At 59.1% G+C, this 27117-nt stretch overlaps 2 protein-coding genes across 12 annotated transcripts in view; one reads left to right on the top strand and one right to left on the bottom strand.

Moving 5' to 3' along the window:
- Window positions 1-555: 555 nt before the first annotated feature.
- PRKAB2 (protein kinase AMP-activated non-catalytic subunit beta 2) lies at window positions 556-8364 on the top strand. 5 transcript variants are annotated; one of them, XM_054285756.1, is made up of 9 exons: window positions 590-614; window positions 1989-2516; window positions 3428-3604; window positions 3784-3950; window positions 4817-4910; window positions 5472-5592; window positions 6754-6887; window positions 7154-7222; window positions 7523-8364. In XM_054285756.1, exons 3-9 carry the CDS (start codon window positions 3443-3445, stop codon window positions 7598-7600), a joined length of 825 nt encoding a protein of 274 aa, XP_054141731.1. In that variant the 5' UTR covers window positions 590-614; window positions 1989-2516; window positions 3428-3442; the 3' UTR covers window positions 7601-8364. The 5 variants fall into 5 exon arrangements, with proteins under 5 accessions (XP_054141733.1, XP_054141731.1, XP_054141732.1 ...); XM_054285757.1 differs by lacking the exon at window positions 590-614 and having other exon boundaries at window positions 1629-2095; window positions 2437-2516; XM_054285758.1 differs by lacking the exon at window positions 1989-2516 and having other exon boundaries at window positions 556-614.
- A 229-nt stretch (window positions 8365-8593) lies between these two features.
- LOC128943397 (myomegalin) overlaps window positions 8594-27117 on the bottom strand; it is a 36230-nt gene continuing 17706 nt past the window's right edge. For 3 of the 7 annotated variants that reach the window (XM_054286354.1, XM_054286347.1, XM_054286353.1), the window contains 33 exons: window positions 26891-27106; window positions 26220-26378; window positions 25737-25850; window positions 25391-25528; window positions 24930-25109; window positions 24509-24703; window positions 24093-24236; window positions 23028-23106; window positions 22416-22504; window positions 22118-22234; window positions 21571-21708; window positions 21154-21269; window positions 20444-20571; window positions 16191-16279; window positions 15947-16095; window positions 15531-15846; window positions 15272-15440; window positions 15047-15163; window positions 14494-14968; window positions 13686-13921; window positions 13412-13463; window positions 12754-12968; window positions 12402-12596; window positions 11659-11865; window positions 11381-11506; window positions 11163-11282; window positions 10898-11075; window positions 10692-10816; window positions 10380-10481; window positions 9699-10255; window positions 9490-9628; window positions 9342-9388; window positions 8594-9153 (listed from right to left, as the gene is read on the bottom strand). In XM_054286354.1, the coding sequence (XP_054142329.1) occupies window positions 9121-9153; window positions 9342-9388; window positions 9490-9628; window positions 9699-10255; window positions 10380-10481; window positions 10692-10816; window positions 10898-11075; window positions 11163-11282; window positions 11381-11506; window positions 11659-11865; window positions 12402-12596; window positions 12754-12968; window positions 13412-13463; window positions 13686-13921; window positions 14494-14968; window positions 15047-15163; window positions 15272-15440; window positions 15531-15846; window positions 15947-16095; window positions 16191-16279; window positions 20444-20571; window positions 21154-21269; window positions 21571-21708; window positions 22118-22234; window positions 22416-22504; window positions 23028-23106; window positions 24093-24236; window positions 24509-24703; window positions 24930-25109; window positions 25391-25528; window positions 25737-25850; window positions 26220-26378; window positions 26891-27106 (5460 nt within the window). In that variant the 3' untranslated portion in view covers window positions 8594-9120. The remainder of the gene's footprint in view (window positions 9154-9341; window positions 9389-9489; window positions 9629-9698; window positions 10256-10379; window positions 10482-10691; window positions 10817-10897; window positions 11076-11162; window positions 11283-11380; window positions 11507-11658; window positions 11866-12401; window positions 12597-12753; window positions 12969-13411; window positions 13464-13685; window positions 13922-14493; window positions 14969-15046; window positions 15164-15271; window positions 15441-15530; window positions 15847-15946; window positions 16096-16190; window positions 16280-20443; window positions 20572-21153; window positions 21270-21570; window positions 21709-22117; window positions 22235-22415; window positions 22505-23027; window positions 23107-24092; window positions 24237-24508; window positions 24704-24929; window positions 25110-25390; window positions 25529-25736; window positions 25851-26219; window positions 26379-26890; window positions 27107-27117) is intronic. The other 4 variants (XM_054286351.1, XM_054286352.1, XM_054286348.1 and 1 more) reach the window with 4 other exon arrangements.

Below are 27117 nucleotides of genomic sequence, written 5' to 3'. Positions count from 1 at the left end.
CTGCCGGCAGTCTCCTCCTTTTCCCTTGGGCTTTCCCTCGCTAGCTGCGCCGGAGTACGGAGGGAGCCGTTCCTTGAGGGTGCAGCCTGCTCTGTTGCGCTTTCCCGCTGTGATACCACCGAGCCTGCTCAAAGGCTGCTCTGGGAACAGCTCCCTAAGTCCTGGCCCGGCAGCCCCACGAGCTCTATCTATGGCTTAGGTCACAGAGGTGGTGGAGAAACTGGGAACGTGCCCAAGCGGGGGCCCCGGGAAAAGGCAATAAAGCTTGTCACCGTGCCGCGGGGACCGGACAGCACAGTGCCTGGCTGCGTCAGTCTGAGCTCCATCCTGGGGGTGCCGCCGGCCCAGGGGCGGCACCCCGCAGCCCTGCCCGCAGCAGACATGGCCGCCGGCGGCTGAGGCGGCGCGGCCCCCGCCCCGTGCGCCCCGGCCAGCGGCGGGCCGGCCGCCCGCAGCAAACATGGCGTGTGCCCGGCAGCGGGGCCGCGGGTCGGGGGCGGGGCGCGGCCGCGGAGCGCGGCGGGGGCGGGTCAGAGCGCCCCACAGCGGCCGGCGGGGGGTGGCGCCATCTTGGACGGAGGCGGAGAGCGGGGCGGCGGCGGCGGCAGCGGCAGGTGGGGTCGGGCCGGGCCCGGGCCCGGGGACGGCGGGGCGGGTGTCGCGGGTGGGTGTGAGGGTGGCGGCTCCCCGGGCGCCGCTGCGGGAGGCGGTGGGTGAGGCGTGGCTGCGCGTCCCCGCGGTGTAGCGGTGTCCCGGACCCCGCAGCGGGCGCACCCCGTCTGGCAGCCCCTCGGGAGGGCCCGGCCCTGCCGGTGTGTCCCGCTCCTCCCCCGGGCCTCGGTAGACCCGCGGGTGCCCGTGGGCCGAGCCCGCCGTGACAGCCCCGCCACCGCCCCCGCCGAGCACAGCCCCAGCCCCAGCCCTGCCTGCTCGGAGGGAGATTTTCCGCCCCCGCTTTCCCAGCTCATCCCCTTCACCTTACGGCGAGCTCCGGGCTCGGCTCTGGTTCTCGTCTCCGAGAGAGGGAGAGTCCGGGCGGATCCGCCTTCCCCGGGTGGTGTCAGCCCGGCGAGATGCAGGACCCCATCCCTGCCTCAGAGCCCCCGGCAATGAATGCCTGCCGGTGCTCCCGGACAGACCCCATCCCTCCCTCAGAGCCCCCGGCAATGAATGCCTGCCGGTGCTCCCGGACAGACCCCATCCCTGCCTCAGAGCCCCCGGCAATGAATGCCTGCCGGTGCTCCCGGACAGACCCCATCCCTCCCTCAGAGCCCCCGGCAATGAATGCCTGCCGGTGCTCCCGGACAGACCCCATCCCTGCCTCAGAGCCCCCGGCAATGAATGCCTGCCGGTGCTCGCGGTGCTCCCGGACAGACCCCATCCCATCCCATCCCTCCTGCCGAATCCCTTCAGGCTGCCTGCCCGGTGCTTCCCAGCGCGGTCTCTGGCCGGGTGGGAGAGGCAGCAAGCGTGGCACATCCCGGGGAGGGCAATGGGTGTAATTCACATGTCATTTTCCACATGAGAAGCTGGGGCTGGCTGGAGCTGAAGGGCCCCGGTGATGGGGCAGGCCGGCGCCTTGCCGTGGGCTGTGGCTGGCAGGGTCTTGCTGCCAGGCTGGTATGTGCCGTGGAGGTTTGCTGGGGCTGTGGTGTGGGCAGCATTTCCATCCTTGACTTGGGTGTACCTGTGTCATGCCATCTCCCAGTGCTACAAGGGCTGGCCTGGATGCAGGAGGGTTTGAGCTGTAAAAGTTAACTCAGCAAAGGTGGGTTTTGCAGGCTGTGCACAAAGACCTGTCCTGGCACAGGATGGGTGCCTGTGTGTGTGATGCAGGGGATGCAGGTGGCACACGCCAGACAGGAACCTGGGATAAACGTCAGGGATTGTTTGGAGAGCGTGGCCTGTAAGGGACAGAGGGACTGGAATCCTTTTGGAGAAGAGAAAGGGAAGCTTCCCACCTGTTAACACCTGCACATATCTCCCAGGTGTGTCCTGCTTCAAGGGAAGTTGAGCCTTTCCCACCTTCTTCCCTGTAGATGAGAAATAAGGGAGCTTCAGTGGAGATCCTGGAGAGGAAACTCCTCAGCAGCAGGTCTGGTGGTACAGGGGCAGTTTTTGTGAGGAGCTGTCTGAGCCTCTGCAGAGCAGAGGGGGAAGATGTCGGGGCAAGAGGTGTAGCTCATTTGACCTAGATCTTCAGGTGTACTTGATCTGCACTGAGAGGGGTGAGGGTATGGCTTAGCTGCCGACTTGAGCTGCCTTTTAGCCCTCAGGATTTAAGAAATAGTAATTGCTCCATAATGTTCTAAACCCTGGCTTTGGCTGGCAGCCTCGCTTGGCACCCTTCATATAACTTGATCTTTTAAACAAACCTCCAAATGTTGCAAGTGAGCACATGAAGCAAGGCTGGCTGTCCCCTTGCTTGCTCTGCAGATCCCACAGTAAGCTGAAAGCTGCAAAATAAGCCTGGAAGTGGGCAAAAACCCCAGTCCGTCTCAGCTTCTGGAAAGAGGGTAAGGCCTGAAGAGTCCTGTGTAGCTTGCAGTGGCTTTGTTGTTTATCCTAAAAGGTGTGTGGTTGTTCATGGCTTGGTCAGTTCTGTTTAGCTTTCTCTGGGCTGGGTGAGATTGGGCATGGGGGCCATCTCCAGCTGCAGAGGGACACTGAGGTGGCCAGGGCTGCCCTTCCCTCACCGTGTCCCTGCAGAGAGCCGGGCAGGTGCTGGCTAGGTGACAGCAAATGGTCCTGCTCGCTGTGCTGTGCTGCAGCTGACACGGTGCCTTGCCTGGTGAATCATAAGTGAATGCTGCTGAGAGCTGAGCTTTTTGCAGACACCACAGCATTAGCCCTGCTCCTTGGACAAGCTCCAGCCTGGGCGATTCCATTCGGACACTTTAAATGCTCCCCGTCGCCTTTGCAGGCACAAGGCTCTGCTCTTCTGCCTGCGAGCTCTCCGAGACTTGTTGGGGACTGTAAAACAGCTGCTACTTTCACTCCCTGGCTGTTTTCTTGCTGGGTTGTCTGTAGAGCCTGACTGCAGGACTGTGAAAGAGGCTCTGTTAACGCCAGGCAGTTGATTTGACAATAAAGGTTGGCTTTATTTTTCACATCAGCTCTACTCTGTTGGCTGCCGAGGGCTGATGTGGGATACAGGTGAAGTTGTATTGGTTTTGGAGTCTTAATAATTACCAACTTAACTAGAGTGATGGTTTTATTAAGGATGTGGCTATAATTAGGTCAAGCTGTTTGTTTGTTGCATTCCCATTCAGCTCCCAAACTTGGTAGTGGAAATGAACTTGGGGCCTTTTTTAGGGCTGCTGTTCATCTCCGCTGGCAAAGCGCATTTGGGAGACGGCTCTTTTGCTCCTCTCCTTGCTGCCGGGGCCGTGGGCAAAGGCAGAGTGTTGCTGTTGTGTCCCTGCAGGGCTGCTGAGGGGCCATGGGGAACACCACGAGCGAGCGGGTGTCCGGGGAGCGCCATGGCTCCAAGTCCCAGCGCTCCGACGGCTCCGGCGCCTCCCACCCCGCCAAGGAGCACCCGCACAAGATCATGGTGGGCAGCACCGACGACCCCAGCGTCTTCAGCTCCCACGACTCCAAGGTAGGGGCTGCCTGCTGCCTTCCCCTCCTGCCCTCCAGGCACACTGCCTGTGTGGGGCTGTGCTTCCAGCCATGCCTGGGGGCCTGGAGGAGCGCTGTGGTGCTCCTGTGTGTGGCTGGTAGAGGCCAGCTGTGTGGATGTGTTCATTCGGTCACATCTCTCTGGTTTTCTTTGCCCAGATTCCTGGGGACAAGGAGTTTGTGTCGTGGCAGCCAGATCTGGAGGAGTCAGTGAAGCCGTCCCAGCAGGCTCGTCCAACTGTCATACGCTGGGCTGATGGAGGCAAGGAGGTCTTCATCTCCGGATCCTTCAACAACTGGAGCACCAAGATCCCCCTCATCAAGAGGTAGCCAGGCCCTCAAGTCATTTACTCTATGTTCGTGTCTGCTCCAGAGCAGAGAACATTTTCCTTTGCTCTCTTGGCTTTTCTCTGTTCACTCAAGCTGTGGGTCTGAGGCAAATACACAGTCAGCTGCATCCCTGCGTGGTGCTGCAGGGACAGTGGGAAGTTGTGAAACAGGGACGGGACAGGATGGGCCACTTTGCATGCCCAGCTGGATGTCACACAGCAGCCAGTGCTGGCAGCAGAGCCCTGCCCAGGTATGCAGCAGCCCTCTGGAAGCTGTCAGCTCTTCCCTTGGCTGCAGCATTACCCCATGCCTAGTTGTATGGCTGCCAGTGGGTGTTAGTTGTTTGTCCCTCACATATCTCCCTGCCCTAATGATGTTCTCACTGTTCTGCAGCACATCTGTGACTTACATGGAAGCTCATGTAGGACTCTAGCAATTCATCTGGAATGAGTTTATCTCAATTTCAGATTTGGTAAACAGAGCTGTCTCACTTGTTCCTGTCCTGCTGTGCCAGCACAGGGCAGGAACTTTGCCCACGTGTTCTTCTTAGCCTGTCTTGCACAGGGTGTCTGTCACATCCACTTTCTCAGGGCATGGAGGGCAGGACTGGCACTTGCAGCTGGGCTGCCAGGGGTTTGAGCCCTGGAATGCTCAAAGGAGCATTGGAATGCTCAAAGGAGCATTGGAATGCTCGTGCCTGTCGTGGCCATGCCTTAGGTCACTGATGATGAGCAAGCCTGACCCTGCATGAAGGTGTTGGGGTAGAGGGGCTGGGCAGTGCTGGTTCCTGGGGCCCCATGGCAGAGCAGCATTCAGAGCGTCAACAGGCTGATGCCTTTGCGCATCTGTTCTCTCTGCACAGCCACAATGACTTTGTTGCTATCCTGGACCTTCCAGAAGGAGAGCACCAGTACAAATTTTTTGTGGATGGCCAGTGGGTTCATGATCCATCTGAGGTAATGCTCCAAGCTTTATCCCTTCAGATCTTGGCTTCTTCAGGGAACTAGACAGGACGTAATGCAGCAGAGGGGGAGCAGGGAGAGCAGAGACTGTCTCCTGAAACAAAAGGCACACCTCCATCCCCTGAGTCATTTCAGAGGCTGGTTCCTCTGGACATATTCATGATTTATGGAGAAGCATTAGGAAGGGGCAGGGAAATGCCAGAAGCCCTCAAGTCCCGCTGAGAATTGGCAATGGGAAGATGGGCCATGAGGTCAGCACTCACAGGTTCTCTTCCAGACTGAATCATGGGGGAGCAGCATGGGAAGGACAGCACAGCTACCCATGGGCAGGATGGAGGATGGAAATAGGAGGTGATGTAGGAGCCTGTGATAAAGGAAAATCCTCCCAGGGTAAAAAGGAGAGGTCTACAAGTGTAGGGCAGAGTTTACACCAGCCTCCCGTGCTCGGAGGTAGTGCTGCAGCAAAGACAGCTTGGGCTGGGAGGATCTAGAAAGCACTGAATGTGCCTCAGCTGGAGCTGAACACAGGGAGATTCTCACTCCAGTTCTTTCCAGCCTGTGGTTACCAGCCAGATGGGCACGATAAACAACCTCATCCACGTCAAGAAGTCTGACTTTGAGGTGTTTGATGCGTTGAAGGTGGATTCCCTGGAAAGCTCTGAAACCTCAGGTCGGGGTGAGTTTTGTGGCATTAGAGCTTTGCATGTGCTATTTCCCACCTCCTCTGCTCTGAGACTCGCTGCTCTGGGTGCACAGACCCCTGGGCAGAGGTGTGAGCCTTCACTGGGGTGGGCAGTGTTGGGCAGCGTGCCCTCCTCAGCCCACAGCTGAGGCCTCATCCCTCTGGAGGGGCTGTGTTGGTGTAACTTGTTCTGTGCTAGCACCACCCCAGAGCAGAGCTGCTGCAGTGCGTGGCTGAGGGAGCCATTTTGGACTGGGAAATGCCAGGAACATCAGCCCTTTCTGTCTGGTCAACTGTAAGTCATCTGATCCAAGGTATAAGCTAGGTGATAGCAGGATCCAGTTTATTTTCAGCAGCTACACTTGGTTTTCATGCCAAGGTAATTTGTACCAGTGCTAGCACATTGCAAACCTCCCTGTGAGCTTGTGTTACAGCAGCAGGTTAGGTTACCACCCAGGCACTGGTGGTGCTGGCTCAGTGTGAAATGCTGGCAGGAAGCTCAGTGGTGTGTGTGTCCCTGGTTCAGCCCCAGCTCAGCTCCATGTCCTTTCTCAGCCCAGGCAAGAGATGCTGTACTGGAGAGAAGCCAGCAAGCAGCAGCAGCCCAAGGAGATGGAGCCCTTCTGGGAGCTGCTGTTCCCAAAGGTTCAGATCAGATGTGGCCAGTCCAGCATTCAGTGCCCACGAGCTCCTGAGGTCCCTCCCATGTTTGGAACAGCTGCTCAGTGTAGAGTTGCTGTTTGCCTTCCCTGGAGCTCCTCATCAGGCAGCACCTAGAGCAGCCTGCTCCCTGTGCCCCTGCTGCTGAGGGCACAGCTCTGGAGCATGCCAGCTGCTGCCTGCAGGGAGAGGGACCTGGCTGAGCTGAGATCTGTGCTTGAGGGGTCTTGTGGTGGGTAACATGGGGTGTCTGTGTTGTGTCAGTGCATGCACCAGCTTACAGCCCTGCTTGGAATTGCCATGGGCTTGCCCAGCTGCTTTTCCTGCTGTGAAAAGGCTGACCTGTTGCTACAGAATACATCCCTGCCTATGGCTTGTGGAGGATGTTTGTGCTTGAAAGACCTTGCTGAGTCCTTCTCAGCTTCTTAGGAGCTGCTCTGTGCTCGCCCATCCTGCTTCAGTCATTTCATGTCTCTGCCTTTGTCTTGTCTCTAGATTTATCCAGCTCCCCACCGGGACCTTACGGCCAGGAGATGTACGTGTACCGGCCCGAGGAGCGCTTCAAATCGCCGCCCATCCTCCCGCCCCACCTCCTCCAGGTCATCCTCAACAAGGACACCAACATCTCGGTGTGTACCAGCTACTGCCCACTCACAGAGCCACACTGGGGTCACAAAGGGAGTTCTGTCTGCAGGGAGCCTGGGCTGCCCTTGGCATTTCCTAGGAAAAGTGTCACTTTTCCCATTGGCCTCTGGTGCTTAGCTGAGCTCTGTGCCTGTTCAGAAGAGCCAGAGGCAGTGGCAGCTCAAGCTGCCTGAGACAGCAGCTCCCTGTGCTGGCAGGGGCAGGGGGATCAGGGCTCTGCTGTGCCCCTGTGACACTCCTCTCCTCCTAGTGTGACCCAGCCCTGCTGCCCGAGCCCAACCACGTCATGCTCAATCACCTCTACGCGCTCTCCATCAAGGTAAGCACAGCTCCCACCAGGCTGCAGTGGGAGCCTGCAGCACCTGCAGGGAGCAGAACCTGCTCAGCTGGGGGTGCAGATGGGAGCTGGCTGCCTGGTGAGGGTGGCACACACAGGGACAGAGGGTGTGACCTGACAATTCCCTTCAGCTGTCTCCCTGCTAAGCATGTATCAGACCCTGCCCTAGCTCTGCCCCGCTGCCCTGCTGTGCATGGGACTGGGGACAGCAGGGACAGGCTGGGGCAGCTCCCTGAGCCCCAGGGGTGCCCTGGCCCCCCGTGCTGACGCTGTCTCCCCCAGGATGGCGTGATGGTGCTCAGTGCCACGCACCGCTACAAGAAGAAGTACGTCACCACGCTGCTGTACAAGCCCATCTGAGCCAGGCCACACACGCTCCCCACGCAGGACACCAAACGCCGCTTGTCTGCACACACTGGGCCACGGGACTGTGTGACACCTGGCCACTGGCTCCAGCCTCCAACCTGGCAGGGACACGGGCCCCGGCAACAAGCTCAGGGCCACTGGGGCCTGTGACGCTGTCCCATCCTACCGGCGTGGTTCAGCCCTTGGTTTCCACCCACCTGCAGCTTCCCTTGGCTTCTGTGAGTCTCTGGGACCACTTTGCTGCTCACCAGAACAGCCCTTCCTCACTCCCAACAGAAAAGGGCTTCACCCTGCCTGTCTTCTCCAGCCTGTGAGGGCCTCAAGGTGGTCCTGGCACTGCACCCAGTCCAGGCTCCAGGAACACATCCTGTTCTTCTGAAGGTTGTGCTGCTGCCCTGGTGCTGAATCTCCAAGGCCACCTCGTCTGCTAGGGGCTCTGTGACACTCCAGCCTGACACCTGCCCCCTGTTCCACAGCCCTGGCTGTGGGGCTGCCCCCCAGCTTTTTTGAACCTCTGCGAGGTTCGGCATCGAGCCAGCATGATGGACAGCACAGCTGGACACAGCCACTCTTACCTGCTGCTGTGAGAGCACCATCAAGGACTGCAACGCCCTGTGCCCCACATCAGCTGCTTCTGTGGGACAGGGCTGATGTTGTCACAGCCAGAGGGGCACTGGCACATGCCCTGGGAAGAGCAGAGGCGGGCAGGCACTCCAGGACCCCGGCTGCACCGCCTGCTGCCGCAGCAGCGCCATGGGACAGGGGGTTCTCTATTTATTACAGTATTTATTGTTCTCAGTGCTGCTTGCCTGGTGTTGGAGAGGGGGTCCAGAAGAGCAGGAAAGGGAGCACCCAGTGCAGCACAGAGCTGCCCTTGGGTGGTTAGAGTAGGGCACAGAGCCACCCCCTGGGGACAGCCTTTGGCACCCTGTGCTGCTGGTGGTTTGGGGAGGGGGAGCACGGCTGCAGACAGGCATGCCAGAGACACCACAACCCAAAGGAAACCTTTATTGGGGACTCTTCAGCCACTGAACAGCATATGGCATTTCTTACATCTTCCTCCTGCGCTGGGGCCCCGACACGGGCCGAGTCCCCAGAGTGCATTTCCAATAGCTCTGTCTATATACATATACATACATCCACAAGCAGGGACAGGGACTCATCAGGGTACAGAGGGGACCAGGTCCCAGGGCAAGGTGTGCTCAGCTTGGGGGGCTGTGTCACCCCACTCTGAGCATGGAGGGTGGAAGGGAGCAAGTGCTGAAGCATGGGCCAGACAAAGGCCAAGCCAAGCCAGCAGCTGCTGCTGCCATGCCAAGCAAAGGCTGGTGGAGGGCATGCAACTACCACAGCAGCCCAAACCCACTAACGGTGTAGCTCTGGACACCCCAGACCACTTTCACCCCGGCCCTCAGAGCAGCAGGGATGGGATCCACTCCAGCCCTCTGGCACGGCTCGGCTCAGCAGCCAGTGGGCTCTTCCCTGCTGGCCATTGCTCCTTGCCCTGCACGGGCTCATGCAACAGGCAGGGCCTGCTGGGCCTTCACCTGGCAAGAGACAAGACGTGGCAATAAGGAAGAGCGCTGCTGTGCCCTGGGGACATGGACATGCTGGCTGAGGACGGACAAGAATGTGTTCCCCACACGCTTCACCCAGCTGGCCCTCAGCACTCCAGGACAGCCACCAGGGGTGTGTGCCATCTGTGTCCATCCCCAGGGCATCAGAGCAAACTCACCTCCAGGTTTGTCCTGGCCTTGCGCAGCACGCTGTGGGTCCTGGTCACTGCAGGAGAGAGAGATGGGGTCAGTGAGGTCCCTGTGCCACAGAACCTCATGGGGCACGTGGGGAGCAGGCCAGCTTGGCTGTGCCACCCGAGCACGTACGCTGGCTGACGATGAACTGCTCCATGCTGTCCTTGAGCTGGGCCGTGCAGCGCAGTCGCCTGGCCGTGCTCTGCAGAGCATCCTCCCTCTCGGAGAGCCGGGCCCGCAGCGCCGCGATCTCGCCCTGGAGCACCTGCTCCTGGGACAGGGCCGGGGATGAGCTCTGAGCACCGGCCCCGGTGCCCCGCCGGCCCCCAGCCCCAGCTCACCTTGCCCTGGTGCTGCGCAGGGCTCACGGGCAGCACGGTGCTCCAGAAGGCAGCGAGGAGGGACACGCACTCCTCCAGGATGCCGTGCAGGGTGCTGGCGCTGCCCCACAGGTGGCCCTGCCCCGTGCCCGTCCATCCCTGCGGGAGAAGGGTGCGGGAGCAGCTGCTGCCGGGGCACCCCCATCCCGCCGCAGCCGGGTGCTCAGCCCGGCACAGCTGGGCAGCGTTCCCTGGCCTGGAGGCTCCCTGCCTCCAGCTGCCCCTGCAGCCCTCGGGGCTGCTTGTGGGCTCGGGAGCCATGTAATGCTCTGAGGTGCACCGAGGGTCTGGCCCCCAGCTGCTGCTTGCCCCGTCCTGCCCACGCTTTACCTCCTTTGCCGGGAGCGGGCAGTTGGGCAGCCCGAGTGCTGGCCGTGTGAGACACATCAGCTCCCGGGCCAGGGCCTTTCCCTGCACCATGTGCCGCTCCAGGGCTCGGTACGTGTCCAGGCGCCCGACGACATGAGCCCCCGTCAGTCCCTCGCTCTTCCTCAGCAGCACGTCTGCCCCGCGGGGCTCTGTGGAGCAAGCTGGGTTAGGAGAGGAGCACTGCCCGCTCCCCTGGTGACCCCCCGTCCCGTCCCGGGAACTCGACTCTGCTCTGAGCCCTCCAGGCTTGCTCAGCAGTTCAGCAGAACCCACCGTCCATCCGCCGGAGCACCGACGTGCCGGAGGGCAGCGGGGACAGGAGGGGAGCTGCTGAGTTAGTGCCAACATCGCGCACCGGAGGAGATGGGAAGCAGCCTGGAACAAGAAACATCTGAGCCCCTGTAGATAGATGTGGCTCCGTGCCTGGGGCTGCTGGGGTCCTGCCCTCCCTCTCTGCTGCCAGCAGGGCCACTGTGTGCAACCTGCTGCCCCAGGAGAAGTGTCTGGGAGCACCCAGGGGTTGCAGAGGGGCCGGGCGCCCCAAGGGCAGGGGCTGGGCAGGGATGGTGTGCGTGGGTCCCATACCTGCTCGTGTCTCAGCAGAGGGGCCCGGGAGGCTCTCGTAGACGTGCAGCTCCGCACGCAGGGTCTGCAGGAGCAGGCGCTGCTCCTCACTCTGCTGCTGCAGGAGCGTCACCGAGTGCTGCAGCCTGCAGAGGTGACACGTGGGTCCCGTGCCAGCCACCCCTCCCAGTCCCGTGGCCCCAGGGCCACAGTGCCCCAAACCTTACCTGTTGTTGTCCTCCTGCAGAGAGCGCCGCTCGTCCCGGAGCTGCCGGACGCTCTCTTGGCACTCGGAGAGCTCCTCCGCCAGCCTCCGCTGCTTGCCACGCCTCTGGCCCAGCTCGGCCTCGGCCTCCCGTGCCCGGGAGCAGGCAGCCACCAGAGTCTCCTGCACCCGTGCCAGCTCTGGGGACAGAGCACGGAGGTGTCACCACCGCCCCACTGAGGCAGTGCCCTCCGGGGCTCAGCCCCAGGATGCTGGCCCGGCCCTACCTTGGGAGAGGTGGTCCCGTTGGAGGCGCAGGGTGCGGTTTTCCTCGTGCAGAGCCTGGTTCTCCCTGCTCAGCTGCAGCCCCAGCTCCGGTGTCTGGCCATAGGCATCACTGGGCAGTCCTGCGGAGGGAGCAGTGCTGGGTGTCTGTCCCGGTGCCCCGCTGTGCTGGGTGAGCAGAGGGCTGTGCGCAGCCCTGGCCCGCAGCCCCAGCCCGTACCGCTGCCCTTGCCGGCCAGGCGGCGCTCCAGCTGCTCCCGGAGCCGGTCGTTGGTGCAGATGGACTCCTCCAGGCGCTGGCGCAGGTTGCGGATCTCCACCAGGTGTTCCTCCAGCAGGTCTGCCCCTGCCACAGCCAGGGACACAGCTCAGGGCAGGAAGGGCTGTGCCTGCCCCTCTCCACAGCAGAGCCCTGTCCCGCAGCTGCTGTGGTGCCGGATCTCCTCCCTGCACCCCACAGGCGGGGGGATGCCCTGTGCTCTCCACCACGGACCATACCTGTCAGCTTCTGCCCACAGGGGTACCCCGGGGGCAGGGCCCCATAGAGCAGCTGGCCGGCCGGGGGCACGTCCCAGAGGCCGCGGGGGAGCTCAGCCGGGCCCTGCAGGGCTCCGTGCCGGCAGAACGATGCTGGGGCTTTGCTGCCCTCTCCAAAGGGGCCCAGTGGCACTGTGGGCTTTGCTGGTGCCATGGGCAGTGTCACACCTGCACGCACAGGACAGCGGGGAGGAGGAGAAGGACAATGAGCAGGTAGGAAGAATGGGGCAATGAACTCCCTCATCTGCTTTCCCCTCCCTTGTTGCTCTGCTCAACAGTGCACTCCAGAGTCCCCATCACTGACCTCCCATCCCAACCAAAGCTATTCCCCCTGAGGAGCAGGGGCTCTCCCAGCGCTTGATGATTACGTGACACAAGGTGGAGGGTCTCAGCCCCACTCCTACACAGCACCTCACCAAATCAGCCTTTTCCTAGAAGACCTGGAATGTGCCACTGTCTACACCTAGGGCTAATGCTGTCTTGGGATGGGCCCCTCCAACCCACCAGGTCCTCTCTACATGAAAGCCACATGTTCCCACTGTCCCCAGCCAGAGCAGTGGCACCCAACCTCAAAGCCATAGCCCTGAGAAGAAGGAGGAGATCCAGGGCAGGACATGCAGGTCAGACAGGGTGGGGATGATGTGTCACAGCACAGCATGCAGGGCAGGCAGGAGCAAACCCAAGCCACGAGGCAGTGCGCTCACTTTCTCCAAGCTGCCTCCGGAGCACCTGCAGTTCCTGCTGTGCCTCAGCCAGGGAGCAGACAGAATTGCCACAGCAGCCCAGGAGCGCCGGGGCCGCAGGAGGAGGGGGCCCGGCAGGGAGGAAGGGGGACAGCCCGGGGGCCAGGGCAGGCAGGGGGGCACTAACGGGCTGGGACAAGGAGCCAAAGTGAAGGCCTAGAGACAGGAGACAGATGCAGAGAGAGAGGTGTCACAGTGGCTCTGGCTCAGCCTGGCAGAGAGCCCTCCTCCCTGGTGCTCTGGGGACCCTGGCACAGCCGAGAAGCCAAGTCCCTGTGTCCAGGGGTGCTGCAGCTGTGGCCCCTGGTGGTACCTGTGTGTTGGGCAGGCTCCTCGTGGCACTGGCTGTACTCGCTGGCTGCATCCCCATCGGAGCAGGGCTCCAGCCCCTCGGAGGTGAAGGATGAGCTGCTGGCAGAGTGGGATGACTCCGAGGGTGGGCAGCTGCTACCTGGGGACTCAGAGCGCTCCTGCAGCTTCACCTCCAGGCTCTCAATCACCTTCTCCTTCTGCAGCTCCTGGCTGAGCCTGTGGAGACGGCCCATCACCAGGTCTGAGCTTCATCCCACAGCCCTTTCCTACATGATCCCCCATGTGCTGTGTCCCACTGGTGATGCACGGCTGCTCAGAGATACAGAGTGCCCACAGGGCTTGCCATCCCCAGAGCAGAGCAGCCCCACCCAGGACATCCACCTGGGGCAGAGACCCAAGGGCTCAGAGATACAGAGTGCCCACGGGGCTCACCATCCCCAGAGCAGAGAGCCCCAAGACATCCACCTGGGACAGAGACCCCGAGGGATCAGAGATACAGAATGCCCACGGGGCTCACCATCCCCAGAGCAGAGCAGCCCCAGAACATCCACCTGGGGCAGACACCCCAAGGGCACCCTGAACTCCCACCCCAAGAGCAGCGATAACCTCAGGGTGCCCATGCCAACACATCCCACAAAGCCTTCCTTGGGAACAGGTACCTCTGTGCCAGGAGTTCGTGACTGGTTTTGTCCTCCCTGTCTTGTCGATCTCCTGAGAAATCAAGGCCAGAGAAGAGCCAGTCAGTGTCTCCATGCCCCAGGATGCTGGTCCCACACAGAGCCATAGCAGGACAGGACAGCCCAAACCAAAGCCGGTATCCCACACAGCACATGATGTGAGAGCTTCTCCTGCTCTTCACCCATCAAAGCATCCCTTCCTTATCCACCACACGCCCACCACACCCAGCCCCACTGCCCCCCTAGAGGTGCTTACTGATGCCCAGCTTGTCGCTGAGCCTCTCAGCCAGGTGCCTGCCCTGGGCCAGCTGCTCCCTGAAGCCCTGGCCCAGGTAGTAGTCGATGTCAGTGCCCCGGAGGAGGTCCTCGAAGGAGCGCAGGGCGTCCCGCAGGTGCTGGGCCAGGCCGCGGCTCTGCCCACGGCCCTCCCGCAGCACCTGCCGCAGGTGGGACAGCTCCCGAGCCTGGGCCTGGATCAGGGAGTTGTATTTCCTAGGAGAGATGGGCAAGCAGGGTGTTCACAGGGCAGCCAGACCACTGAGAACACAGCAGGGATGAAGTGCCATGGTGTGGAGACCCTAGGGGGCATTCCCTGGTCTAGGGAGACACAAGAAGCTTCCCTCAAAAAGCTGTTAGACCCCACTGGCTCCTTCCCCTGTTCCTATGTCTGTTCCTATGTTCCTGAGCCACTCCTTCCCTATTCCCTGACTGTCCCTCACCTTTGTAGTGCCCCAAGACCAGAGTCAGCCCCCAGGACCCCGTAGAGAAAAAGTGAGACCCTGTGGGTGTGGGTGGTGGGACCTGAACATCTCGCTGAATAAAACATCTGTGGATATTATGCAAAGGTCCTTTTTGCTTCCTCAGCCTGGACTACGCTAGCAACAATTCAGACTGCTACACCATGGAGGGAGTCTGTGCATCATCCACGGCTGGGAACCTGCCCCAGCACACAAACACCCCAGGAACCTGCCCGCAGGCAAACCAAGCAACAGGGAGCCGCCAGCCTCGGGCAGCTCCTGGAAATCGCTGTATCTTCCCATGTGCTCCAGCCCCCAGGGCCATACCCGGGCCAAGTGGCAGAGTGCAGCTCCTTGGGCAGGGCGGCTCCGTGCTTGGCGGCGGGCAGCTGTGCCTCGAGCAGGGTGACGCGGTGCACCAGGCTCTGCAGGTCGCGGTGTGCCCGCAGCGCGGGTGGGCACAGCGCGCCGTGCCCGTCCGACTGCCAGCCCTCGTCCTCGTCCGTCAGGCTGTGCGCTGGGGACGCCAGGGCCTTGGGGGCCGCCAGGGGCCGCTCAGCACTCGAGGTGTAGCCGCTGGTGACGGAGATGGAGCGGGCACGGCGCTGCAGGCTCTGGATCACCTTGTTGGCATTGAGCAGCTGGGCCTTCAGGTCCTGGATGTGCTGGTGCAGGGCCTCCACATCCTCCAGGGCCATGGTTTTCTGCGCAGTTTTGCCCACTCTGGACATCCCTGGCTGGCACGGGGACCCCAGCTCCTCACCCAGGCTGGTCTCACTGAACACATCTGGCTCCTCGCACTCTGCAGAGAGCACAGCATGTCACTCCTCTGTGCCAGGGGGCAGAGCACAGGGATCCCCGGAGCCCTGGCTCTCCTTACCAGGGCTGGTGGTCTCGTCACGGTCAGCCTCGGTCTCACTGCGCCCACAGGTCTCATAGCCCAGGTCCTGGAAGTCCACCTGCACTTGCTTGCTGAGCTGCTGTGCCTGAGGTTCACCTGCTGGGCAGCGCCATCAGCTCAGGGCCCCCCGGGCAGGATTCACCACCCCTGCCCCATGCACAGGGCTCAGAGCACGCCCCCACCCCACCCTGGCTTTTCACTCACGGAGCAGGACGTGGTATTTCTCCAGCTGCTCAGCTTGTGCCCGCACCGTGGCCTCCGACGCAGCGAGCTTGTCCTGCAGCTCCTGGCACTGCCTTTGTTCCTGTGCCACCTGGGAGCGCAGCTCTGCGCCCAGCCCGGGCCAGCCCCCGCCGGGAACCGAGCCCTCCGCCTGCCGGAGGGGAGACGGACTGTCAGCTCCGCGTTTCACCCTCATCCCCAGCTCCATGCTCATCTCCATCCCGGCTCCCTGCGCACTTACGTGGCTCCCGTCCCCTCCGCCGGGGCTGCCAGGGCAGGGTCTCTTGGCCATGTCCCCCTGGGCTCGGGTCTCCAGCGCGGGGCGCTTGGTGGGCACCGCTCCCCTCTCTGCCGGGAGCCCCGGGCCGTCCCCGCTGCCTCCGGCCGGGCGGTCCCCGAGGGCCCCGCGGCTCCTCCGCGGCAGCCGCCGGGGCTCGGGGGCCAGAGCGCTGCCCAGCCCCGGCTCCTCCTGCTCCCCGCTCTCCAGCAGCGACGTGGCCTCACCCATCCGCTCCTTCAGCTCCGCGTTTTCCAGACACAGGCTCAGCATCGCCTTCCTGGGGGCACAAGGCGCGGTAAAGGACGGGCAGAGGCCGGGGTGACGCAGGGTGTCCCCTCCGGCCGCTGCCCCCCGGCTGCAGAGCCCAGAGCTCTTGCCTGATGTGGGACACAGAGGAGAAGCCGGCTTCCTCCAGCTGCGCCTTCAGCTCCCGCAGCTCCTGCTCAGCCCGCAGCTCCCGCTCGGGCACGGTGGGCGCTGTGCTCCGTTCGGTGCCCCCATTCTCCTTGCGGGCCCGGGGGTTGCTCTAGAGGCACAAAGGGTGACAGGGACGCGGTTTGGCGGTGGCGCGATGCCCAGCTCCGCCACCCCCGCTCCCGGCGTGGCGCTGCCCCGACTCACCTGCTGGGGTGCCAAGCCACGGGCTGCCTCCTCCTTCATGCTGTCGGTGAAGTTGGTGCTGCCATCGGTGTGTGAACCTGCGGCCTGACCTGGGGACAGCACAGCACACGGGGCGCTCAGAGCAGCGGCGCTGGCAGCGCTGCCTCTGTCCCCTCCTCCCGCTGGTACCCACGGTCACTGCGGGCAGCCCCGGGCCGGTGTCTGCTCTCACACACACCCGGTGCTGGGCCGAGCTTCCCCTGCCGTCCCTGGGGGCTGCCACCCCCTCCCCGCACGCTGCACCCTGTGCTGGCCCAGAGTGAGGGAGGAGCACGGCAACGGCTCCTGCCCCATCCGCGTCTTGTGGTTGCTGCCCTGACAGACAGACAGACAGACAGACGCACCACCCACCCTGCAGCCGCTCCACACGCCATAGCAGCACCAGCAGCACAGGCTTGGGCACGGAGCCCCGCTGGACTGCCCCAGCCCGGGGGGAGGATTGGGGTGCACACCCCACATCCCCTGCCCAGGAGCAGCCACCCTGCCCAAGTGCCCAGTGCCTCAGTGCCCAAGCCGTGCTGCCAGGCATGGCCTGGGGCTCCCTGCAAGCCCTGTGCTGGCTTGGCAGAGCTAAAGGGACACTTGTGTCCCTACATGTGCACAGAGAGCTTGGGCAGAGCTGGGGTCGTGCTCTTCTGCTTGCACACAGCTCTGCTCCTGTCCCCTTGGTGCCAAGCCCTGGGTGAGGACTCGAGCCCCTTGTCTGGGCAGCTGGGACACGGCTGTATCCACAATCCCTGTCACAGACATCTTTTATGGAAAATCCTTTCCTTAGGATTTTTCCTCCTGAGAAGCTGGGAGGCCTCAGGAACAAAATGTGAACAATGATTATCTGCTGCTGTGGAATGCAACAGGTGGATCTGGGATTGGTCTCATGTGGTTGTTTCTAATTAATGGCCAATCACAGTCAGCTGGCTCAGACAGAGAGTCTGCACCACAAGCCTTTGTTATCATTCCTTCTTTTTCTATTCTTAGCTAGCCTTCTGATGAAACCTTTTCTTCTATTCTTTTAGTATAGTTTTAATGTAATATATATCATAAAATAATAAATCAAGCCTTCTGAAACATGGAGTCAGATCCTTGTCTCTTCCCTCATCCTAAGATCCCTGTGAACACGGTCACAAATCCCTCCTCTCCCCAGGGGAGAGATGTTTACACAGGGCCCAAGACTGTCCCCTAGAGCTGTGCAGGGCCACGTTCCACAGCTGCCTGTGCACCAAAGGAGAGGTAACTGCTTTGCCTGTGGCCAAATCCATCAACTCTGGAGCTGCCAGGCAAGGCAGAACACAGAGCAGGAGAGCACAGAGAGATGCTGTCAAGAGAGATGCCAAGCATCCCTGCTGAAGGAGAAGCCAAGGCTCTCAGGAGGAATAGCCAAGGAGCAGCCAGGAAGGTGCCTTGCAGCAGGGCAGGCGTTTGCACCGTGCTCATAGCTGGGGACACGCTCAGGAGACCCCTGTGTGCCACGAGGCTGCGAAAACGTGTGGCCACCCCACTGCTGAACCTGGCTAGACACCACCCTGCACGGTGGAGCCTGTCCAGGGAAGCAGCCGTGTCCCAGGGAGCAGGGACAGCCATCACTGTCACACAAGGACAGCCATCGCTGTCCCAGGGAGCAGGGACAGCCAGCGCTGCCACACAAGGAGAAATGCGGTTCTGGGAGCGAAGGGCTCGGCGGCAGCAGCAGCGCAGGGAAGCAGCAGTTCCTGTAGGCGGCACTCGGCACAGCCAGAGCTCAGCCAGGAGTCCCAGGGACAGAACCAGAACGTGCCGGCGGCTGAAGCAGCCGGGGCGGCAGCAGTGCCTGCCTGGGGGCCCGGAACGGTGAGGGGATCAGACCTTCGGCCGCAGACTCTGCTGGCGGCTGAGGGCCACCACAAGGCTCTCTTTGGGTCGCCGTGGCTGAGGGACACAGCAGGGACACACGGCTGCTCTGAGAACCAGCCCTTGTGCCAGGGCACAGCATCCTTCTCACCACTGCCCACAGCTCCACACGGCTCCCAGTGCTCCCGGGCTGAGTAAAAGGGAGCGCAATTCTCAAGGAAAAAGGAGCCCAAACCCAACTAAAGCCAAGGGGCAGAGCAGGCAGCCGGCAGAGGAGCAGAGACGTGCGCACACAGGGCAGCTTGCCCTGGATGATCACCGTGTGCTTGAGCCCCCACCACAGCAGGAGCACACCAGGCTGCTCAGCTCTGTGTGCCACCAGCACAGGAGACAAGAGGTGCAGCCACAGCTCTGCTTTCCCACACACTCCTCAGGCTCTCAGCCCAGCCTGGAGGCACACAGAATTAGTTACATGCTTGCAAATTGTGCACGGGACACTCGGGTACAGGGGCTGCACAGGAGCCTTCACACTGCTGGGGACAAGGGACAGGAAGCAAGGTCCTCAGGGAAGTTCAGAGAGGAAGGAATGACTTCCACAAAGAGCTACGAGACAGCACAAAGCACTGCACAGTTTGACAGAGGGTGAGCTCAGGCAGGGAATGCTCAGCCAGGACTATCAGAGATAAGAGGGGGCCTTAAAGAAGAGGCCAGAAAAGCTGGGGGGCATGAGCCTAGGATAACACTGCCCCTAAGGGGCACTGATGCTAACAGAGGCAGGGACAGATCCACAGCAAAACAGACACAGGGGAGAAGGGAGGTGCCTGAGCACCAGCCAAGACTCCTCTCAGCCATGCCAATGAGTCTGGGCTGGGCCCTGGGCTCCATGGCACCCAAGGGACCAGCTGGGCATCAGTGCCAGGATGGCAGGGGGACAATGGAAAGGTAAGAACAGGGACACAAAGGCTTCTACAACGTGAGAAGCAAAAGGATGAAGAGAAGATGGTGCTACAGGAGAAGTGAGAAGAAGGGAATGAGATGAAACAAAGAAAGGAAAAGCTAACCAAGTCCAGAGCTGCCCAGCAGCTGCCAGCTGTGTCCCTTTGAGCCACAGGGGAAGTGCTGCAGCCACAGTGGGGCAGTGCTGCCCTGCTGGGTGCCAAGGGGAGCTCTGCTGCCTCCAGCCCCGGGGGCACAGGGAGGAGAAGCCCCCAGGGCAGCACAAGGCACAGGTGGTGCCAGCTGAAGCAGTTGCAGGGAGCCATGCAGCAGAGCAGTCTCAGTGCAGGTGTGCAGCCCAGCAGCACAGAGCTCTTCTGCTCTGCCTGCCCCTAGCTCAGCCTCCCCAGCAAGCACAAACACATGCTCAGAGCTGCAAAATTTGCTCCTGCCATCCTGAGAAGTGAGTACAAGACAGCAGATCCACAGCCCACTGTGCATGGGAAGCCCTGATGCTTGCGGGGTTGTTGCTACTGTTTTTCAGCTTTCACACCAGCTCCCACATTCCCAGAGAAGGTGGAAGAGGACCTGGAAAAGGAATGCAGTGGTGCCAAGAGAGACAGACACCTCAGAAATAGGGTCCATGGCCCAAGGGGCACGTGGAGCATGTAAGGGATATGTACGTGTTTGAGTAAGGGAGCAGACCCAGCCCAGACCCTGGGAGCAGGGACAGGTCTCAGTCCCCCCAAACCATCTGTCTAAAAGAGGAGGAAACTCTCCCATGAAGGCATTCACAAAAGTTAGGTTGAAACTACTTACAATTAGGAAAAAAAAGCCAGTCAGTAAAATCATGAACACTGGAGTAGGATTTGGTTTAAGCATAAACTGAATTGCTGGTTCTACACTCAAGTCTTGTGTAAAAGGCCCAGGCAAGTGTCCCCAGGTCTTGAATTCTCATCTCTGGAACACACTTTTCCAGATACACTGTCTCCCTTTGGGCCAGCCACCATCAACCCAAGGGGTGGGTGTCACTGGGTGAGAAAAATGGTGAGGGAATACAAAAACTCACACTCATGCACTTGGGAGATGATAGAAAACATCTGGTGTTTCCTTCAGAGATAGGGAATCTTTATTTGGCCCACGGTGGTTGGAAAAGAAGGGAGATAGAGGGGAATAACTAAAATGGAATGATTTGAATGTGCAAATACATCAGTGGCCACCAGGGTGGGTCAGACAGGAACGTACACGAGACACAGGTGGATTGCACTGATCGCCGTTTCCAAAGCAGCTCAAAAATAAACAACAAAAGAAGCCCTGCACCAGTTCTATCGTACCACAGCAAGTACCACAGCTCAGTCAGTGACACAGGTTAGTGAACCGTTTCCGTGGCAGCAGGCGGGCCAGTGCTCAGAAGGCATGCTGGGGTACGACTGGCACACGCTCCTGTTCCCCACCTCCTATGGCGCCCTGCGTCTCCAGCCTGCTCAAACACTCCAAGCTTCTTCCAAGGGCTTCTTCCAGCTGCCCCCGCAGCTCGTGGACCCCTTCCAGCTCCACCTGCAGGGCGTGGTCTCTCGCAGCGCTGAGGGAAGAGGGTTAGGCCGGCCCCGCCCTCGGACACCGAGCCAGGCACAGCCCCGGGGCTCCCCGGCGGCTCAGTCACCTCCTGCCTCACCTCCAACCTCCCCGGAGCACAGCCACCCCCAAAAAAAGGCCCCAGCCCGCGGCAGGGGCCTGGAATCGCAGCTGTTCTGCAGTACTTTCCCAAGCACTCCACTTATGTGCTCCCTGGCTATCAGGTAGCTCAAATATCCCAGAGGCTGCAGCCCTGTGAAGGGCAGGGGATTAAATCAGGGGACAGGCCACTGCCTGGATAAGCACCTAGAGGGATCCTTATCAACCCAACAGTTGGCTGAGAATTTGACAGCAGTCTCTGAAAGGTGGCCAAGTGTGGGTGGGAAACTGAGCTGGGAAAAGATAAGTCAAGAACAGAGATGGAAATCTCATGGCAATGGGGGGAGTTTAGGGAGCCATTAAAGCCACACAGTGCAGCCTCTTCAAGGGAAAAAGGCAGCCTAAAACTTGGAGTCTCAAAGAGGCATTTGGCTGATCCTTTGCCTGGAGTCCCTCTAGGGCAGCACAGGGCCAAGGCAGCCTCACTTACCTGTCTGGGTGTGTGTGAAACTTCACCAGGCTGCCATAGAGCTGCCTCTCTGCCTGGAGAGCCTCATTTAAGCGATTCCTCTCTGCCACCAGCCCTTCCAGCATCAGTAACAACTGCTTGGAGAGAAGAGACAAGGTGTAGCTCTTAAACAGAGACAGAAACCAAAGGAGGTTATCTAGCTGTCCCTGACAAACTGGGGGCTCCCTTTCCTCTCTTGCTTGTGTCCATGTCATCCCTGGACTCCCAAAAGCCTCTGCTCTTTGGACAAGTGCTAAAGAAAGCTGATCTCCTCTGTATTCCCACAATCACAGCCAGCCAGCTTCCAAGAACAAGCACATCCTGGCTGAAAACAAAGCCTCATACCTGAGTGCCAGCAGAAACACAAACACACCCAAGCCTGCCCCACTGGCACATTACCTGTTGCCTTCTGTTTCCAGCAGCCTCCTGTCCTTGGGATTCTGCCACGGCCACTTTCTCCCGAAGCACCAGCACTTCTTGTGTCAGCCTTTCCATGGCTGGAATTTCTTCAGGATCCACCAGCTGCATCTGCAGATCCTGAAACCCAACAAACAGCAGGAGAGCTCAGTGAGGAAGGGATCAGTAACAAAGACAGCTGCTCCTTTGCAAACCTCCCTGGAATGCAACTGCCTGCAGTTTCCAGGGTTTGGAAGGATCCAGGTCTTCTAAGGAAAAAATGCCAGAGCACTGAGAGTGGATTAGGCACAGACCAGAGTGCTCAGTAAGAACCAAGAGGGGTGCACTCTGATTAAAGGGCTTGAAACACCAAATAGAACAGTCTGGGGGTTTGGGGCCTTTGCCTTCTGGCCAAAGGAACCTGAGAGCTGTAGGCAAACCAGCAGCAATAGCATCTGGTTTAGCCAGCCACACTGCTCTGAGGATGTGGGGAACAGAGACTCCTCTGCAGCATTCCCAGGTGGAACTCCCCCAGCCTAGCACACCTCACCTTGATGAGCTCCTCTTTCATCTGGATGGTTCTGGTCAAGGACTCAATATCTGAGGCTTGCACCTGCAGCTCCTCCTCCTGTGTGGCCAGGACAGACTGGAGAGCAGAGAGCTCCCACTGCAGAGGGAAGAGAAGCCCCTCAGAGACTGCCGAGAGCCAACACCCCCCTGCAGGACACTGCCCCCCATTTCTCACTGGAGCACCCTCACAAGAGCAGGGTCCAAAACCTCCAGTGAGGGGCAGCCCTAAGGTCTCCCAAAAGCAAAGGAGACCAGCACAGGCTCCATCACAAGCTTACCCTGCTTTCCCTTTCCTTCTTTGCCATTAGCTCCAGCTCCTCTTTGGCATTGACAAGATCCTTCTCCAGCTCTGCTGCTGACATTGTAACTGCAAAGACAGCTTGGTTATTGCAGAACACTGTGTGCCAGTTCAGACCCCAGGATCACACACAATAATCCCTCTCTGGCAAGACAGGGCCCTGGTGCTTGTGCTCCCTATCACACTGTTTCTCAGTAAATTATTGTCTTCCATGCTTGGTCTTTAAACAGCAGCCAAAAGCAATGGCAACATCACAGGCCTGCTGTCCTACCCCTGGCAATGTGTCCTGGTGCCAAGGCAAAACCCAAAACATTACACATTTGTCTCAGCTCAGCCTGAAACAAAGTCAAAAACTGTCCAGTGGGCAGCATCAGATCTTGAGCAGAAACCCCTCACCTCAAACCCAACAGCAGCTTTCTCTTTCCCTTACTCCCATTCTCAGACATCACCCAGAAGACAGGCAGAGCTTTATTTCAAAACTCTCTTGTTCAAAGTTCTCTACTCTTCCTCAGTTTTATGTAATCATGTTTCCCTCACAGCAGAAAGCCTTGGTCATATTTGGGGACCTCAAAAGATGCTGTGCCACACTCACCTCCCTCTGTCCTGCAGCTGCTGTCTTCCTGTGGGGATGCAGCAATGACTGTAGCTCCATAAGCTCTTTGCAGTATCTCCTGAGAACATAAAAGGTTTGCATTTTCATGGGGAACACACACAGCTTCCCCAGAACTCCAGGACTGCAGCAAAGCTGCTGGCTGTTGTGCTGACACCTCTCAAATGTGAACAAACAATGAAGGGGATGTAGCCTGGCAGCAGGAACAAGTGAGTTGCACCCAGAAGTTGTACTTGTGGGGAAGAGGGCACTGGCTTTGTTTTATTTGGCACTGGGAAGCTGCTGGCAGCAAGTGTCTTCACAGTAAAGATTTAACAGGTTTCATCAATTGCAGCAAGACCATCTTTCAACTGAGACTCATCTTTAGCCCAGATGTGGCCCAAAGAGACCATGCAGGAAGGAAAACACATCCCTGGAAGCCTCTAGAGCTGGGAATAGAAACCTGTTTACAGCTGCCTAAAAACATTCAACAAGTCAGCTCATCAGTAAACCATTAACAGCTGCTCAAGTAGGAGCCATGGCCTATGCAGCCTTGGAGCTGTGCTCAGCCTCAAAGGGGGTTTTAGCAAAGCTGCTTTAAAAATACCAACTCCAATTGTGGAAGAGACAGCAAACAGCCAGCAGGCTCTGCCAAGAATTAGTGAGACCTAAATTTAGCTCTCTTGTCCCCTCCAGAATGTGACAATGTCAGGGAGGGGATTACAATACAGCAAGGCAGCCCAGCCCAAGGAAGGAGTGGGTCAATGCTACAAGGTCAAAGGGTGGATGTCTTTCATACTCTCATGTGCCCCAGAGATTCAATTACTGCTCCATCAAAACAAAAAGAGACACTGAGTGACAAAGGCTGGTGAAATCAAGATCAGAACACTCAGGCAGCATTCCTGCTCCTCAGTTTCTCCTTCTCCTATACGAAGACTTTTTGGTAATCCCACTTTCATTTCTATCATTCTCTGTGGTGCTCTTCTCTCTCCTATGTCTTTCTGTGGCAATCAGCTCTTTCTGAAGCCACAAGGCCACAGGCAGAGAAACACAGTGCATGATTCTTACTTGTATGGGTTGCTTGTCCTGCTTCAATGGCCTGGCACCAGCTGACTGGGTCCCAACAGGGTCCTTCCCCAACACGTGCTGGCGCAGCAGCTGTAGCTCACTGCTCCTTTCAGCCAAAGCCTGTGCCATCTTCTCTGCAGCCACCTGATTGAGAGGAAAATAGGGATGGGGCCATGACCAGGGTGAGGGTCCTAGTCCCTCTTCTTCTTCAGAGACTAAGGAAACCATCTCAATATTCATGTGTCACTGGAGACTCCAAGTGCTCTGCAAACCAGCTCCTGGCCCCTCACACTCACTCCGGTGCAGCCCTCCCATCTCTGCTCTGTTCTCTCAGTCCACTCCAGGGCTTCTCTCTGCTTAACAACAGTCAGTGGCACCCACCTCAGCCTCCCAGTGTGGCACTGCACCAAACTCACTCTGCTCTGCTGCTCCTTGGTGCTCAGAGCCTGCAGCAGCTCCCGAATTTCAGCATTGTGCTCCATGGTTTGCCGGTTGCGGTCACTGAGGAGATCCTGCAGCATCTTCTCCTTGTGCTGGAGGCGCAGGCACAGCTCCTCTGCCACCTCACTCTGCCCGGGGCCCAGCTTGCACAGCAGGGTTGCTGTAAGCTCCTGAGCAAGGGGGAGGAAAGGAGTGAGACTGGGAGCTGTGCAAGGACTCTCCAGCTGGGTGTAGCTGAGGGAGCAGTGTCAGCAGGCACAGGTATGTCCAAGTGCCAGAAGCAGCCAGCCTTCAAACGCTGAGCACAGCTTCAGGTGAGGCAGCAGCAGCCTCTGCTTTGGCACCACACTCTCTATGGACAAACTGAAGGCTCAGGAAGCCAAGCTAAGGCCTTACCTCCACTTCCTTGTTCCTGTCATGCAGGCAGGTCTGCAGCTGTTGGATGATCCCCTCCTGCTCCTTCTGCCTGCTGCCAGATTTGGCCTCAATCTCCTCTTTGAGCCAGCGAAGGTTTTGGCAGGTTGCTGAGACCTGCTCCAGTTCCAGGGTTTTGGCTTTCAGGAGGCTCTCCAGGCTCTGAGTACCACAACAGAAGCAGCTCAAGCAGGCACACAAACTTAATCCCAAATTAAGCAAAACTGGAAATACTCTACTGCTAGCAGAGTCACACAGATTCACCCATCTGCTCCAGGTGGCCTCTGTGCCCAGCCCAAACAAGAGTGCGCCAGGAACCTGCCCCACCACAAGGGCAGAGGAAGCCAAACACCTGCAGACACTGTCCCCAGAGCGCTGACAGGAAGGTGTGTGTGACACCCTGTCCCCAGAGCCCTGCTGGGCTGTGCAGGCCCAGCACTCACGTGGATGGTGGCCTCATTGCTGCAGAGGACACTGCGCAGCCTGTCCAGGTCGCTGCCGCGCTCCCGCATGGACACGCGCAGCTGCTGCAGCTCCTGCTCCTTCTTCTCCAGGGCACAGAACTTCTCATCTACAGCTCTCTGGGTGACAGAGGGCATCATTCACAATGGGGGCATGGGGCTCTGCAGCCAACACCCGCTGTATGTTGGACTTCAGCTCCCCCTGCCAGGGGGACGAGCCATGAAGAGCATGCAGAAGATATGGTCACCCCTGGTCAGCCTGGGCTGATGGTAACCCAAAGGCTGAGCCTCAGGGACAGCTGAAACACTGCCTGCAACATGTGCTCACCTCCAGAGCAGCATCCCTGTCGCTGACACGCTGCTGCAGCTTCTCCAACATGGCATTCATGGCTGCAGGGCTCTTCTCCAAGCTTTGCTGGCATTGCAGAAGCTCCCTGGACTCCTAGAGATCAGACACACACCCCCTAGTACAACTGACAGTACAGAAACCTCCCCCATCCCAAGGGCAGCACACAGGGATAACTTCCTCCACCCAATGCTTGCTCTAGCCTCCACATTAAAGGGTGGCAGTCCCAGCACCTGGGGATGGCTGACTAACCCTGCCAGGGCTCATCAGGCATTGCTGGGGCTAAGGTACATGGATACCTGTGCCTTATTTCTCGCCCTGGGGGCCCAGAAGCCCTCTCCTTCCTCCCTTTCTTCAAAGGACATGCATGAAAGCTACAGACAGACTTTTGCATGGCCAAACACCAAAGCAGGATCAGGGACTCCATTTAATTATGCTCAAGTCAGATCTTTCTGCTGATCTCACCTGCAGAAGCTGCTCCTTGTGTGCCAGCTGCTGAGTCAAACGCTGAACCCTCTGCTCCTGGGCCTGCAGCTCACGGCTTTTCTCCCACTCCAAAGTCTGGAGCTGCTGAGCCTTGTCCTGCAGCTCTGCCTGCAGCTGTTGCACCACAGCACGCAGCTCCTGCAAGGAAAAGGCAAATACCTTGGAATTCAGTCCTCAACACAACCATAAACAGTAGGCCAGTCTGAGAATAGCTGTCTGCAATGCTACAGCTTTCATATCTCAAAACACACTGCCATGGTGCTTGAATTTATTTCATTGCCCAGGGTATCCATCCACCTAAACCCCTTGCTCTGGCCACAGGCAGAGCTTTAGTCAATCACAGCTGAGCTGTGCAGCAGGGGACATGAACACCACAAAAAGAGATGGGACATTTGCAGAAGTTGAGTCCTGAGTAAGTGATGTACAAGTGACAACATACCCACTATCAAGGGTCTTTGCTGATTCTTAATCCTCAGCTATGACACTGAGGAGGCTGGAGAATTTTCCCTGCCACACATGTGACAAGGGGTTAAGGAAATTGTGCCCTGTCTGCTGTCAGCAGAAATTATGAACAAGAGCAGAGTATTGACCACCTCAGTGCTTCTTAGTCGTGTAAACCCAGAAACTTCCAGGCTAAGTGCCTGTCACACCTGGTTGTGTTTCCAGGTTGCCTCTTTCTGCTGCTCCTCCTCATGGACTGTGGTCTCCAGGAGCTGGGCTGCTCTCTTGGCTTCAGCCAGCTGATGCTCCTTCTGGCGCTGAGCTCTCTTCAGTTTCTGCACCTCCAGCTTGGTGCAGAAAAGGGCGTTCTGAAGGTCGAGCGGTGACATTTGCTGCTCCTGGGCTGACAGTGGGCTCTCTGACACCTACCAAAAAC

The sequence above is a fragment of the Melozone crissalis genome, unplaced genomic scaffold, assembly GCF_028551555.1.
Source record: "Melozone crissalis strain CALT ecotype California unplaced genomic scaffold, PUWL_Pcris_2 ptg000045l_1, whole genome shotgun sequence".
NCBI lineage: Eukaryota > Metazoa > Chordata > Aves > Passeriformes > Passerellidae > Melozone > Melozone crissalis.
Note: the sequence above shows the minus strand (reverse complement) of the source record. Positions and strands in the feature narration are given on the sequence as shown.

Excerpts from the sequence above, each read along its gene's own strand:
- PRKAB2 (XM_054285758.1), top strand. The coding sequence starts at position 3,443 with ATGGGGAACACCACGAGCGAGCGGGTGTCCGGGGAGCGCCATGGCTCC. Across the intron at positions 4,911-5,471 it reads GGGTTCATGATCCATCTGAG|CCTGTGGTTACCAGCCAGAT; the intron begins GTAATGCTCCAA and ends AGTTCTTTCCAG. Across the intron at positions 6,888-7,153 it reads ACAAGGACACCAACATCTCG|TGTGACCCAGCCCTGCTGCC; the intron begins GTGTGTACCAGC and ends CTCTCCTCCTAG.